Source organism: Pelodiscus sinensis, chromosome 2 (assembly GCF_052426305.1).
Source record: "Pelodiscus sinensis isolate ZL-2025 chromosome 2, ASM5242630v1, whole genome shotgun sequence".
In the NCBI taxonomy this organism is placed as follows: Eukaryota; Metazoa; Chordata; order Testudines; family Trionychidae; genus Pelodiscus; species Pelodiscus sinensis.
Window position 1 is genome coordinate 83,667,907 of NC_143053.1, and position 15,982 is coordinate 83,683,888.

The 15,982-nt window shown below is 44.5% G+C and overlaps 1 protein-coding gene across 1 annotated transcript in view; it reads right to left on the reverse strand.

Moving 5' to 3' along the window:
- DLGAP1 (DLG associated protein 1) overlaps positions 1-15,982 on the reverse strand; it is a 589,565-nt gene that overhangs the window by 118,684 nt on the left and 454,899 nt on the right. The window contains exons 6-7 of the mRNA XM_075920931.2: positions 7,616-7,793; positions 5,299-5,539 (exon numbers count right to left, since the gene is read on the reverse strand). Coding sequence (XP_075777046.2) covers positions 5,299-5,539; positions 7,616-7,793 — 419 coding nt within the window. The remainder of the gene's footprint in view (positions 1-5,298; positions 5,540-7,615; positions 7,794-15,982) is intronic.

Below are 15,982 nucleotides of genomic sequence, written 5' to 3' on the forward strand. Positions count from 1 at the left end.
CATCTTTCACTGGAGGAGACAAAGAAAGCGAGCATTTTGAGCTCCGAGTTGGATCTGGCTAAAAACTGGCCAGCCATGCTGAAAGAACAATTGTGATGAGAAAACTACTTTCAATCCTTTAGTTTATTAAGTCGAGTTTGAGTCTTGGGAACATATTTTTATGTTGTAACTATTTCTCTCTCAATTCTTTTTACTTGGTATCACTTAAATGTCTGTTCTTTGCTAATAAACTTGTTTATTTGTTTTATTCCACAACCATCTTGGTACACTGTTTCAAACTTTCTTGTTTAATGCTTTCTTATTTGATTTTAATCCTGTCAGATTGGTAATAATGCTAACAACTAGTATTCTATAGCTAACTTTATCTATATGCTAACGAAATACACTCTCAGCAATTCAAATATATATAGTATGTATCTGAATAATATGCTTCCCCCCAAGATGATTTGGCAAAAGATATTGTAGACAAAAAGCATCTTCTAAGCATGGATGGCTGACAAAGGAAATAAAAAATATCCCTTTTATATCATACAGCTATAAAGAGAACACTTAGAGAGCACTTTGCCAGACTAACAAAGCTAGATATTACTTTAAAGTAAGGATCCCAAATATGCTTTTGAATTTATATTAAAATGATACTGAATTACATAAACATTCTGAATAAATGTGTTGACTTAAGTTAGTAAGGGGCTATAGGAAGAGCAAATAGGAAAGCCATACAATAGCAGACCTAGGTAGGAAATGGTTTTCTTGTCCTGTGAGGATTTTTGAGATTTTAAAAATCTCTGCTTAAAACACAAACAAAACCACCATCAAGTTATTAGTCCCTTTGTAATCTGATGGCTATACAGTGCAACATTTGTTGTAAAGGTATGGTTGCTACCCAAGGCTTTTTTTGTGTTGTGGGTCTTTTTGTTTATGGAAAGAAAATGTAATTATTATTTTAAATTAAAAAAAAAATCCTTTACTGAATAGCTAAATAGGCTTTACTCAGTAGCAGCTAAATAGGCTGCTTTTATTTCCTTCTTTGAACTATCCAGACAGGACATGTTAAATGTTTTATGTGCAAATATCTAAAGGGATTGAATACCCAATGGAAAAACCACAGTTGAAATAAAGAGCTTGCGGCACCAGTATTTAGAAATAAAATGCACGTGCACACGGAGGAGAAGTTGAAACTGACTGAGCACCAGCTATTTCAAAGTTCTGTTAGATTTCTCAGTTTTTTGTCCAAGGACCAATCTGTCCATAAAGAAACAGATACTTTAGTAATTTAGAAACATTTTAATTGTTAGGATTTGAAGTCTGATTTTCAGTCAGAAATCACAGCTGGAGAAAATGGCAAGAGTAAGGCATAGTCAGTAAAGAGCTAGATAAAGCACGGTTAAATAAGGCTTTCATGAAAGATTGATTGAAACTTTAGATAGACTGGAGAAATTGAAAAAAAAAGACGTCTGCTCTAGTTAGGCTGTAAATGTATGTCTACACTAGGGAATAAGTTCGAATTAAGATCTGCAACTTCAGCTACGCTAATTACATAACAGAAGTCGAAGTACCTTAACTTGACTTTTGGCGCTGTCTACACAGCAGGAAGTTGAAAGGAGAACACTTCAACTTCCCTTACTCCTCATGGAAGCAGGACTACTGGCCTCAACCGGAGTGCCCTTCTCAGTTCAAATTAGTGTGAACACTCTTCACCAGAGGCCACATTTTTGTGGTCCTGAAAGAGTTGATAGATCACATCATTTCTCTGATTTCGTCAGATTCATTAGGTTTCACTGAAAAATGTCGGAAGAGTATCCCGGAGAAACTCAGAAGTCTAGACATAGCCTGTGTGTCGTATCTTTCCTTCTTATTCCATGGCTGCATAAATTTCTTAAGAGCCTTTGGTGAGGGAACTTTTCAAAGGCTTTCTGAAAATTTACCTATTGGGTCACCCTTAACCAAGTGCTTTTGATTCCCTCAAAGAGTTCTGATAGGTTAGTTAGATGTGGTTTCCCTTTATAAAACTCTGTTGTCTCTTCCCTAACAAATTATGTTTATCTATGTGTCTGATAATTCTGTTCTTTATTATAGTATAAATCAATATGCCCAATATTGAGATAAGACTCACCATGCCAGGATTTCCTCTGAAGAGCTTTTAAAAGTCTATATTCCATTCGCAACCTTCTTTCTAGTCACTGGCAAGGAGGCTGATTTCATTGATACGGTTACATACTAAAGTTAATAGTTCCACAATTTTGTTTTTGAGCTCCTTCAGAACTCTTGGGTGAATACCAACTGGTCCTGGTGATTCATTATTGTTTTAAGTGATCCATTTGTTCCAAAACCTCCTCTACATTGACACTTCCACTTGGGACAGATCTGTCACCCAAAAAGAATCACTCTGATGTGGGTATTTTCCTAACCTCCTCTGCAGTAAAGATTGATGCAAAAAAATTTAGTCATCTTCTTTGCAATGGCCTTGTTTTTCTTGAGTGCTTTGTCATGTAGTGGTCACACTGCCTATTTGGCAGGTTGCCTTGCTTTTGATGTACTTAAAAATACTGTTGGTTTTAGTATGTTGCTTCTTAAATTCTTTCTTGGTCTGCCTATTACATTTTTGTAATTTATTTGCCAGAGTTTTGGCTCCTTCCTATTTTTCTCATTAGTTAGCTACTAGTAGTAATGAAAGGCTGAATTGATAGAGGCCAGTATTTCAGGAGTAGATGGAATAGGTTTCTAGTCCTGGAGTGTTAAGTGCATGCAGTGTATCTGTTTCTGATGTCTGAAGCAAATATATTTGTTACTTCACCTATAAGGAGATATACCTGAGACTCCTTTCGTCTTCCTATTATCTGTGTGGTGAGGTAGAAGTTACTTTCATGTAAGATAGTGGCAAGAAATAGGTAAATTCCTTTATACTATACAATCAGAAACAATAGGGGGATAGCTGAAACAATAGGGGTCTGCCCAGCCATACAATCACCCAAAGCAAAGACTCATGTAAGGCATATGTGGGCAGAGGGGTTTTGCTGCCCATTATTTTGTGAAGGCCTGCATGTCTGTGAAAGAGAAGAAAAGGTACGGAGGAATTTAGAGAAAAGACAGCATGGAAATGCTCAACACATTTGCAGTAAGAGCTAGAATGTGGTCCTGAAAAAAGCCTTCAGCTATATGCCTCCCACCACACTGGTGATGAGCTATTACTGCATGATGAAACAACACACATTCTATGTAAATCCCTCAGCTGTAATTGGGTGCAAAGAACATGGATAAATCCTGCACACACAAAAATGTCTTTTCACATTCCTTACACTGTAGTTTGGAAGTTATTTCTTTCTGGTCATTGGTTTAGAAGAGAACTGTACTATAACAGGTGTTAAAGATGTTTTGAAGTTTATGGTGGATTGCCAACATACATCCAGTAATGCTTACAGTTGATATTTTAAATAGTACAAATTAGGCTGCACATTTTTGATAAAAAGGACTGAAAAAGTCTTTTGATGATGAAAAACAGTTGAAAACATGGCCTTATAGAGGGACTGGGATCAGAGACAAGGAACACAAGCAACTGCAAGAATGAGATAACACACACGAAAGGGAAAAAAAATTAGGGAAGACCGTAGAATTAACAGAATGTGGGAAAAAATGGTAGGTGAAATGTGAAATGGCTTCTAGAAACTTGAATGTACAATGAAGTGATGCTTGTGTGAGACAACAGAATGGATACAGAAGAATAAGACAAAAGCAATGAGCTATTTTCAATCCTCTTCTGAAAAAAAAATTCAGGTGATATTCGTTAGTGGACATAATGGTTATTTTTACAAATCAAACAGCAAGATTTTTTTAAAAAGGCAACCATAAATAATTTTAAAGTTTTGAAAAAATTATCAACCTCCCCCCATTTTTTCTAAGATGGCTAGAGGAGTAATTCCTCATTATCTCTTGTTACCTCCAACTTTTAAAATGTGCTCACACCATTGCAAAGCGGAGGAGTTTATGCAGGTTTATTATACAGGGGGCTCCTCCCAAATCATTTGCAAGCAGAGGAATGAATCCTCACCTTGTATAAATCAGCATCGCTCCACGTTGTGCATTGGTTTACATCAGCTCAGGGCTGTTTGTGTGGAGTTAAATTATTATGAATTATTGTGACTGATATGAGTGAATGTGCTGGACACGAGTTAGGTATGATTAGATATGTTTGAATTTGCTAGAGGATTCTGGGAGCGGGACAGTTGATTTGGAAATATCAGAGACTTTATCTGTGTGTGTGTTTCAACAGCAAACTTTGGAAAATATCCTCCAATGGCCAGCTCAACAAATAAAGAAAACACAAAAACACATGATCAATGAACTTGGCACAGGCTAACCCAGGTCAAAATGTCCCGTTTGGATGGCACCATACTAAGAGTGCGAGTGAATGAGGGTGAAGGTCAATTGGCCTATGGTCTTTGTCTGTTTTGCAGTCTCTTTACAAATATTAATTAGGAAAAAACAGTAATGAAATACCCATGGGGCATATTTCAAAGACATGTGACTATTTTGAGAATAGAGGGTATAAATATTAAGAATATATAGGTACAGTTTTTAGTTCCCCAATTAACATCTGAAGAGGTTTTTGGTACTGTAAGACAGAGGATCTCAGGGTAGCTCACCCCTGCTATGAGGGACTTTTAAAGGACTTTTGAACCAGAGGACCTAAGGCTAACCAAGACCCTGCTATAGGAGGGAGAGAGAAAAGAGAAGACTTTTCCATCTAGGATTGATAGATATACCTGTTTTGTCTGCCAGTCAAGATACTGTGTAAGGCCAACATGGTTACTGAGGGTTTATGCTTGGAGAATTAAGGATTATGAGGAACATGCATTATATAACCTTTTACTGTTTGTGTAATTCTTTCTCCAGTAATCTGCTGTGCATTGAGCAAATTGAATTTGAATTTTCACTGGTGCGGGTAACTATTTGCCCAGCTGTGGGCCATTAAAGATCCATTTCAACAACACACCGTCTAGATGTAGTTGCATTCCTGGGAAAAGATGAGTAGCAAAAGTGACCTCTATGTTTTCCCTGCTTGTGTTTCTGTGTCACTGGATTTGCACTTCTTTTATGGATACTTCTGCTCTCAGGAAGAGTATGGTTCTGTGGTATATGGGGATATTTAGGTTTCCCACTGTCTGGCCCATATATGCAGAGGAAACATAGTATCTCTCATGAATTTCAGGTTGAGCAAAGATTTAACCTCTAGTGTAATGTATATTGTGTCAAGCAATGCTTTTCTTTTGTGCCCTCCTGAATTCCCTCTTTGTTACTCACCAGTACTGCTCTGGATGGTCCTCACTGTGGTGGTTGTGCGTGGGGGAGATGAGGACCTCAGTGACACGCATTCATCATCTTGGGAACAGCCCTTCTCAATTGCTCTCACATAGCTGTGGCTCCTCATGCGGAAGCAGCCTGGCATTGGCAGATCCAGAGCCTCTACAGCCTGAGACTCTAGTTCGCTGAACACGGACTCACAGACTGACTCAAACTGACCATTTACTTCCATCTCACTCACCTGCTGGCCAAGAAGAGGTAATTTAATTATGTCCCATAGATCAATCTATTCTGTAATAACATTTAAAAGAAAAATGGAGCAATAATTAAAATTTCCTCTAAAAGTTCCCTTTGAAAATGAACAGTAAACGATTTACACTTTAAAACTTATGTTTTTATGCAGTAAGAATTCATCAAGAAAAATATAAGATGTACCTATTCAGAGTCAAGAAAATACAGCGCTATGGACATTGTGGGCTTAGTCCTGATCTTATGTAACTAATCTAACTTGGGCCAACTTCAGGGATTAAATCTTGGACATCTAGCATTAAGAATTTGAGCCTCTCCAACTTGAATGAAAGGATTAATTCCCTTGGCTGGCAGCTATATCAGACTCATTAACCCTTGAGTGTGGATTACACTCAAAAGCACATGGCCTTGCTGTGTGTGTTACAAACTTGGCTAAGGGTCCACCATGATTCTACACTCAGGATTGAGCCATGAGATTGGCATTATAATTCTAACAGTCATCAGTGGAAAAATGCACATTTGAAACAATAACGTATATCACAATTTCACTATTTTTCAAGCATTCTAAAAGCAGATACACCAAGGGAAAATGTGAATTATTTTGGTCTAGGGAGATATGAAAAATGTTATACTAGGATGAATTTTAAGAAAAAAATAGGCTGAGTAACAGGGCATACTGCTGAACAGTGAAATCTATTAGACTGTGGAATAACTTCCTAAGGGGAAAAAATTGAAAGAGATTGATTGCTTTAAAAATAACCGGTCAGAGCACTTGATATTATTTTATGAAGAACAATCCTACATTTGCATAGGATAAACTAGTTTATCAGGTGTCTCCCGTAGCTCACTTCTAGGATTTTTTTAAGCTTCCTATTTTTATTGGCAAGGGAGCCTGCACCCTTCTGAGCACAGACAGCTGTTCTTGAAGCTTCACTCATCTTACAAATCAACAAGTCTAAATTGGAGTCAAATAGTTTTATCCCACACTCACAATTTCAGTTAGCTGTTTTTTGTGGGCTTCCTTCATAACTCAGTTTCTACAGCACCTGCTTATACTTTGCGCTAATGCTGTAAACTCCTACAGCAGATAATATGCAGAGAGCTCTTCAGAATGTCCAAATTCAGCAGCCCCTGCCTGAGCAGTGCAGATTTCATCATGGATCAAAGTCACTCCATTTATCCTGCATAGAAGTCCATAGATAGAATCATGGCCCCACTGAAGTCTGAGGCAATCTTGCTGACATCACTGAGCCAGGATTTTTTAAGTCCTATCAGACACACTTTTAGGGTATGTCTAGACTACACGGCTCCGTCGACAGAGCCATGTAAAATAGTTTATACGGCATAGTCAAAGAAGCAGGGATTTAAATAATCCCCGCTTCATTAAAATAAAAATGGCTGCCGCACTGTGCCGATGATCAGCTGATCCGGCACAGCAGGGCAGTCTAAACGTGGTGCAATCGACAAGGGAAGCCTTTGTCGACCGCTCTAGTAAACCTCGTTTATTTAAATCCCCGCTTCTTTGCCTATGCCGAGTAAACTACTTTATATGGCTCCGTCAATGGAGCCATGTAGTCTAGACGTACCCTAAGATTGCTTTGATATTTATATTACACATACACAGAAATTTTTATTTTATGGTCCCTAGTCCTTAAATGTACACTGGAGTCTTTACTAATTTTTGCTAGAGCTCCAAAGACTATATTTTTAGAAGTGACTCAATCTTTTGAGGGCTAAAACCTGAAACTCTTTAGAGGGAGTGCTGAGCAGCTGTCCTCTACAAAAATCAGGCCCCTTTAAGACATTTTATGTAGTGCAACCAAAAACTACTAATTATCAAAATTTAGACCATGACATTTTTAAAGCTTATTCCTTCACAAAAATATAGATGAAAACCAGCCCTATAAGTCCTTTAAAGTTCAAATGCTTTTGAAAAATTTACATTTGTTATATGTCTGGCTTCATTGCACAAATCGTCAGGTTTCTGGTTCTACACATTGCATATACATTTGAATTAGCTGGTGACTGATTCTGATCTTGTGCTTAGCTGTTCATGCTTGCCACTCACCTGACTAATCGTGCTCATGGCTCTCATGTAGCTTTCATTCCGGGAACGGAATTTAGGAGAAGTTAACAGACTTGCAGGATCCAGACTGTCCAAACTCCTATTGATTGAGACTTCACTCACTGCCCTCAAGTAACTGTGGCTCCGGATCTGAAGTTTTGGGGAATGTTCGCTGGATATCCTACAAGGAAAGAGTGGAAAAGGGACATTGCATCACATTCAAATAACTGGTTGGAGATAACAGTACATTTTTCTGCAGAAAAGTAAGACTCAAACTAGAAAATATGTAACCATGGGGCATTTAAAATTAAGTACAGTACAGTAAATTGCAACTTTACAAATGTGTAATAAATCATTATTATCATCATATCTCACAATAACTATACAATAGTCTTTAAAGGGTAGCTGAAAAGCCATAGGAAACTTTGAAAAACATTCTGTTTAGCAATAAATCTGCTATTATATCATAGTTTCAAGTTTTCACTCTCTTAATTTTTACCAGAGACTTTCAACTGAAAAATATCTTTATTTCCTAAGAGATCATCTCCTTCTGTTGTTTATTCTGTATTCCATAATCCTTTTGCTTGTGACATAATTTCTGCAACAATTAACTATGATTCACCGAGGAAGACTGTGATTATGGGTAATATCTGTAACTAAAGTGAAACAGCTTAGCTAGCTCCACTAACTTCAATGTTTACAATGATTAGATGCATGAGCAGATGAACTCAAAGATCCTGGAACCAACTCCTCAGGTGTGTTGCATCCTCTTTGCATTGCACTGCCTTGTCTACATGATTTAGGGATGAGCACTTAAAAACAAGAGCGGTCCTGAAGAGAGAGTCAAAGAGCTTACTTACAGGGGTCTTGTACATCAGACCCCGGTGACTAGCAGGATAGAGAGATAAGGTGGGGGTGGGGTTCCCTTAAGCTTATCTTTTATCTTTCCTTTTATTTTTGAGGGAGGTAGGATAGTACTGTACTTGGGCTGCCTACATCAAGTGCCTTGGATGACTATACTGTAATGATCAGCGCAGAAAGCACCTCCCGCAGTGAGCAGTGCAGTATCCTTTACCTTAGTGGTAAGTTGTTGTATGCTTGATATTATGTTATCTTGGGTTTGGGACAGGGTGGGGGTGCTTTGAGGATATTCAGTGCTGTGTGTGCTGGGGTCGGTACTTATAGTGTTCCAATAAATCCTCACTTGCACACAAAAAGGAGTGTAGAGTTGGGAGAATGTGTTGGCAGTGACTGACATTTTTTGTTGTTGTTGAAAGCTCTGACAAAATAAGTATCCCTGGGAAAATGTAAGCTGGTCTTCTGCATTTCAATGTGCACATTCATAGCACAACACAAGAGTCTTGTGTTGTGTCACAAGGGCTCTTTATCATGTCAGTATAAAGTGTCATAACTGTACAAGACAAAAGGAAATGGTGATGTGTACAGAAATATACCTCCAATAGTCAGGAAATATTTGTAATTCATCTTTAAAAAAAAAAAAAACCTTGTCCTCTTGTTGGTTAAATCTCCCAGAATTCATTTTACTAGGGTACCCCTGATAGCATAGTTCCCATAGAACTAATTATTTTCCAAGCTGAATGCTCCTCCTTCCCCCAGCCTGGAGAGTTCCGTGTTTAACTAGATTTTCATTTTAGATTAGCTTTTGCTTTTAAGGAAAAAAATCATCATGCTAAGTAAAAGTTGAAGGACACTAGTAAAGAAACTGCACAGAACAATCCATTCAAGTGTATTAATCTTATTCCAGTCATGATGTGGGTCATCATATGGGTAATTTTTTTATCACTGTTTCACTTGCATTATGTTAACTTTTCATTATCACTGTTGCACTTGCATTACGTTAACTTTTCGTTTCAGTGTACGAGGCATTGCAGACATTGGCCAGGGCAGAATATCCTCAACTTTGAGCATTTGCTCTCACAAGAAGAGTGCCACATTTTGGAGAATCTTCTTTACCATATGATTTAAAACAATAGGGCTGTGTCTACACTGGCGCGATCTTGTGCAAAAACTTGCTGCCTGTCTACACTGGCCGCATGTTCTTGAGCAAGTAAACTGACGTTCTAATGTATGAAATCAGGGCTTCTTGCACCAGAACTCTGATGGCTCCCGCTCAGGAATAAGCCCTTTTGCTCAACTGTTCTTGTGCAAGAGGCCAGTGTAGGCAGGCAACATGAATTTCTTGCGCAAGAAAGCCCTATAGTTAAAATGGCTATCGGAGCTTTCTTGCGCAAGAGAGCATCTACACTGGCAAGGATGCTCTTGTGCAAAAGCACATCTCTTGCACAAAAGCACATGCCAGTGTAGACGCTTTCTTACACAACGACTATGTCTACACTGGCCCCTTCTTCGGAAGGGGCATGCTAATTTTGAAAGTGGGAATAAGGAAATCCGCGGGGGATTTAAATATCCCCCGCGGGATTTAAATAAAGATGTCTGCCGCTTTTTTCCGGCTTGGGGCTAGTTTCACCGCAACACAAAATTGCAGACGTGCTAAGGGAATAACTTGCTAGATTAATCAAATATGAGCCATAGCTCTGTCCACTCTGAAACTGAATTTTAAGTGCTGACCTAAATCTAATCCTCCACATAGCTAGGAAAACTACTTTCTTACCCCATCTCTGAATATATGTATAATTTGCTTAAAGGACCTTCTATAGATAAAGAATTGATCTATATTGTTGATAATTTAAACCTTTTTTTTTCAATGCACTGTCAATATGTTCCAAAAAGTTCATAAACGGAGGTTTATTTTACATGGACAGTATGTTTTTACATGGACAGTATGTTATTTTACATAGACAGTATGTTTGCTCCTATTTTTTTAAAAACAGAATACTTTTAGAAGTGATTTGACTCTCTTTGTAGACCATATGTATAAAGTATAACTAGTTTAACATCTAACCTGAAAATATCTAGATAAAACATTCTCAAGAGACTAATAACAAATTAGTCTATTATAGAAAATATTTATCTTTGTTCATTTGTATAAATGTTTAGTGGATTTTTTAAAACTGTAATTTTGGCTCTTCCCTTTAAATGAACTAGCATAAGAATTATCTGTATCATCATATTGACCTAATAATTTGCTAACAGGAGTAAAAGCAGGTTGGAAGACAACAAAAACTTGCCTAACTTCAATATGAACAAGAAAATCAAGGGTTGTTTATATTACAGACCAAGAAGAACACATGGACAAGCACATACTGAAAAAATAAGTCGCCATGGATACATAAAGGATAAATCTGCTACAACAATCTGATTGAGGAAGAGATGACAACAGTCAACAGGAATAAAGCCATGTACTTTGGACTTCAAGCAGGTTTTTGAAACAATACAGCATTCCCAGTAGTATACAAGGTTAGTAAGTATGTTACAGGTAGTGGATAACAGAATAAACTGTTCAAGAACAGGGAATTCATAAATGGGTATAGATCACAGAGGAAGGTGGGAAGTGGAGGTCCACGGAGATCAATATTAGATTTAGTTTTGTTCACATTACACCATAACAACCCTGAAGATAGGACCTACCATAAACATCCCAAAACAAATGATCAGTAAAATATCTTGCTTCAGAAAACAAAGAAATTAAGACAATCTTAAACACCACCTGTGGGAATTATACTCTACTCCACTCACATGATATTCATTCATCATTTGCACAACAGCAAATTCATTTGAACAAAAAAGCAAATAAAATAGAAAACAAAACTGATAACTGGGATGTGTGACTATGTAGGGAGGTAATGAGATCAAAATACCAGGGGTTTTCCCATGCACAAATCTTGGCACTATGTTTGAAAGAATAGCAGAGAATTAGTTAAAAATAAACCTACAAAAGGAGAGGTAGGAATGTGGATAGCCTTTGAGAAAAGTTGGAAAAGTGAAGCCTAGATCCCGAAAAGATGCATATGGTTAATTTTAAGTATGTGATTTTTCCTCTGGAGTGCAATGGGATGAACTCACATGCTTAAAGTTTGGGAGTATAAGGCTTTTCTAGTATAAGCTTGTATGACTCCTAAGAGGTGGAGGGCCAGAACCTTGTGTTGCACCACTGTAGGATTGTGGCCCTAAAGTCAGCATAGCTGGCCATAGAATTACCCTGCTGGAGATTGAGTCTACTGGTATTCAGCAGGCCTAGTGGCTTCTAAATCCCTCAGGCACCTCCTTGGTACCAGCAGAGGGAAAAACAGTAAATGGCCAGGACTTCCCTATGCTATGCTGATGCCTGGCTGCTATATCAGCTACATGGGACTGTACAGTAGGTGCAGATTTGGCCAGGGGATGGCCCTTAGGATACAGCATGCACTAAATCAGTCTAATACAAAGTCCAACTTTGTGTTAGATTCTGAGCTCTGTAAGGGTATGTCTACACTAGAAAGTTAGTTCGAACTAACGGACGTTAGTTCGAACTAACTTTCCTATGCGCTACACTAGCGCTCCGTTAGTTCGAACTTAATTCGAACTAACGGAGCGCTTAGTTCGAACTAGGTAAACCTCATTTTACGAGGACTAACGCCTAGTTCGAACTAGCTAGTTCGAACTAAGGGCTGTGTAGCCCTTTAGTTCGAACTAGTGGGAGGCTAAGGCTTCCCAGGTTTCCCTGGTGGCCACTCTGGCCAACGCCAGGGAAACTCTATTGCCCCCCTCCCGGCCCCGGAGCCCTTAAAGGGCCACGGGCTGGCTACTCACTTTGTGCCAGTTGCAAGGCTGCCAGCACCCGTGCCTGCACAGCCTGCACCTGCCACAGGATGAGCCAGCCATCCGAGGGCTCCCAGCCCTCCACTGCTCCCCAGGACCAGCCTGGCGGCTCCCGGGAGCCTGCCCGGGGGCGCAAAAGGCGGGCGCCCGCCTGGTCAAGTGCGGAGATCGTGGACCTCATCGAGGTTTGGGGGGAAGCCTCAAATGTCCACGATCTCCGCACTAGCCACCGGAACGCGGCCGTCTATGGACGCATGGCTGCCAGCCTGGCCGCCAGGGGCCACCAGCGCAGCCGGGAGCAGGTGCGCTGCAAGATTAAAGACTTGCGGCAGTCCTACTCCCGGGCCTGCCTGCCAGGGGCTGACCCGGAGGCCTGCCCCCACTTCCATGCCCTGGACCGCATCCTGGGGCCTCATGCCGTCCCTGCCCCCCGGGACGTGATTGACCCCGGGGCAGAGGGACCGCTCCTGGACACCGAGGAGGAGGAAGAGGGCTCTGAGAGCCAGGAGCCTGCCGCCAGCCTTCCCAGGACCCGGGACCCCCGAGGCACCCCACAGAGCCGCTCGCCTGCATCATCAGAGGCCGGGGAGGCGTCCACCTGTGAGTACCCTCGTGTTCCCCTTATGTGTACGGGGGGCTGGGGCGAGAGGGAGCCCCGGGACCGTGCGCCTGGGCCTTGCCCACTACGGAGCAGCAGCTGGGGATCCTGCAGGGGCCCTGGCCTTGCAGAGGGGAGCTGGGTTTCACACACCTGGGCCCCTGGGGTAATTGACCGCTGGTCTTCTTGCACCACAGCTGCAGCACCGGGGACTGCAGGGCGCACCACACCGCCTGCAGCAGCCGCCCGCGCCCGGGCAAGCAGGACAGCCAGGAACCAGGAGGACTACCAGAGGCGGCATCTCCGGTTCCTGGACCGACAGCTCCGTCTCCAGGACCACTGGGTCCAGGAGGACCTCAGGCTGCGCCAGAGGAGTCTGGAGGCCCTGGAGGAGCAGGGCCGTGCCCTGCGAGGCCACCTCCAGAGCCTGCTAGACCGCTTTCCATTTCCTCCTCCCCCTGCTCCCCCTCTTGCTCCCCCTCTTGCTCCCCCTGCTCCCCCTCTTGCTCCCCCTCTTGCTCCCCCTGCTCCCCCTCTTGCTCCCCCTCTTGCTCCCCCTGCTCCCCCTCTTGCTCCCCCTGCTCCCCCTCTTGCTCCCCCTGCTCCCCCTGCTCCTCCTGCTCCTCCTGCTTCCGCTCCTGCTTCCGCTCCTGCTTCCTCCACACCCCCTGTCCTCTCTGCCCCCCCCTCCACAACCATTCCCCACCGACGCCCCCGGACCCGCAGTGTGGCGAGACGGGAGAGGCACCCAGACTCCCACCCCTGAGCTTTCCTTTCCCTTCCTCCCTTCCCTCCCCTCCCCTTCCAGCTCCCTCGTCCCAGGTTTCCCCCTCCCTTCTCCCACCTTCATTCCTCCCTCCCCCACCCCAGTTCTCTGAAATAAACAGACGTTTTTGTTGGAAAAACAGGTGTCTTTATTGTACAGTAGATAGGGAGGGGAAAGGGGAAGGGGGGGGTAGGGTGGAAGAAGGCCCCGGTGGGGCATGCAGGGAGAGGTCAGTCCTCCTCCTCCTCCACCTGGAAGCTCTCCCGCAGGGCTTCCCGGATCCGGATGGCCCCCCGCTGGGCTTCCCGGACGGCGGCGGTGCGGGGCTGACCGTAGTGTCCAGCCATGCGGTCAGCCTCAGCCATCCAGGCTGGCAAGAAAGCCTCCCCCTTCCGCTCACACAAATTGTGGAGCACACAACATGCCGCCACCACGGGAGGGATGTTGTGCTCGGCCAGGTCCAGACGGGTGAGGAGGCATCGAAAGCGGGCTTTCAGTCGCCCGAAGGCCCCCTCCACCACGATGCGGGCCCTGCTCAGCCTGTTATTGAAGGCCTGGCGGGAGGGATTGAGGTGTCCCGTGTAGGGCTTCATGAGCCAGGGCTGCAGTGGGTAGGCGGCATCCCCCACCAGGCAGACGGGCATGTCCACGTCCCCGACCCTGATGTGGCGGTCGGGGAAGAAGGTCCCGTCCTGCAGCCGCTGGCACACGGAGGAGTTCCGGTACACCCGGGCGTCGTGTGCTTTGCCGGACCAGCCCACATTTATGTCCGTCAACTGTCCCCGGTGGTCACATACGGCCTGCAGGATGACGGAGAAGTACCCCTTGCGGTTCACGTACCGGGACGCCTGGTGTTCCGGGGCACGGATGGGGATGTGCGTCCCGTCGATGGCCCCCCCGCAGTTGGGGAAGCCGAGGGCGCCGAATCCCCGGATGACGGCATCCGGGTCGGCGAGGCGGACCACCCTGCGGAGCAGCACCCGGTTGATGGCCTTGACCACCTGCGGAGAGAGACACAGCAAAGCGTCAATCAGTGGGGCGCCCGGGTGGCTGGGAGCGTGCGTGCCCTGGCAGTGCCCCGCGCCCCACTCCCGGAAGCAACCCCCCTGGCGGCGTGTAGTACGGCCGGGACAGCCCGACCCCTCCGGTGCGGGGCGCTTTCGCCTCCTCCCGCCCCCCCCCTTTGTCCCTGGGGCGGCCCATCCCCTCCTCGCAGCCCCCCTCCCCCCCGGCTCGGTGGCCGACGAGCGCCGTACCTGCATGAGCACTGCTCCGACAGTGGATCTCCCCACGCCGAACTGGTTCCCGACGGATCGGTAGCTGTCCGGCGTGGAGAGCTTCCAGAGGGCGATGGCCACCCGCTTCTGGAGGGGGATGGCGGGCCTCATGCGAGTGTCCCTTCTTTGCAGGGCAGGGGCGAGCCACTCGCAGAGCTCCAGGAAGGTGTCCCTCCTCATCCTAAAGTTCTGGGTCCACTGTCGGTCGTCCCAGCGCTCCAGGACGATGCGGTCCCACCAGTCGCTGCTGGTGTCCAGACGCCAGATGCGGCGGGGCACGCCGGTGCCGGGGCGCCGCCGCGGCTCCTCCACGGCCCCCAGGGCGGCCAGGCGGAGAGGCAGGGGGCTGACGTTCCCCAGGTGGTGCCAGGCAGCCTCGAGCCATTGCTGGCAGGCTTGCAGCAGCAAGTCCAGAACGTGCACCAGAAGGTGCAGGGCGAGCCGTGGCTCCATGTTGCCACCTGCGGCGGCCCCCCCGAAGGGAAGCACCGACACAGACGGGCACAGAGACCGACGCTTTGCTGTCCCTCTGCGAGGCTGGCAAGCAAGCAGGAAAAGCTGAGAACCGGCTGTCCAGGGGGGGTCCCTTTAAGCACGAGCCTCAGATAGCCTCAGACAGCAGCCACACAAAGCAACTGCTGACCTGATGCCCTGCCAGAACCGGTTTCAGCTGCCCTTAAATGCCCCCCTGCGTCCAATCAGTGTGGACGCGCTAGTTCGAACTAGCAAAACGCTAGTTCGAACTAGTTTTTAGTTCTAGATGCGCTAGTTCGAACTAGCTTAGTTCGAATTAACTAATTCGAACTAAGTTAGTTCGAACTAGCGCTGTAGTGTAGACGTACCCTAACTGTGTTCCTTGGCTAGAGACATGGAATTGGGCTTGAGTTTAAAAGCGGCTAAAAAAAAAAAAGAGCAGAAATGAAACTTGGAGAAGCTCTCTCCAAATTAAAAATTGATTTCAAGAAATCGCAGGATCTATGGGCCTGTTTCATGGAATTATGTGAATGTCT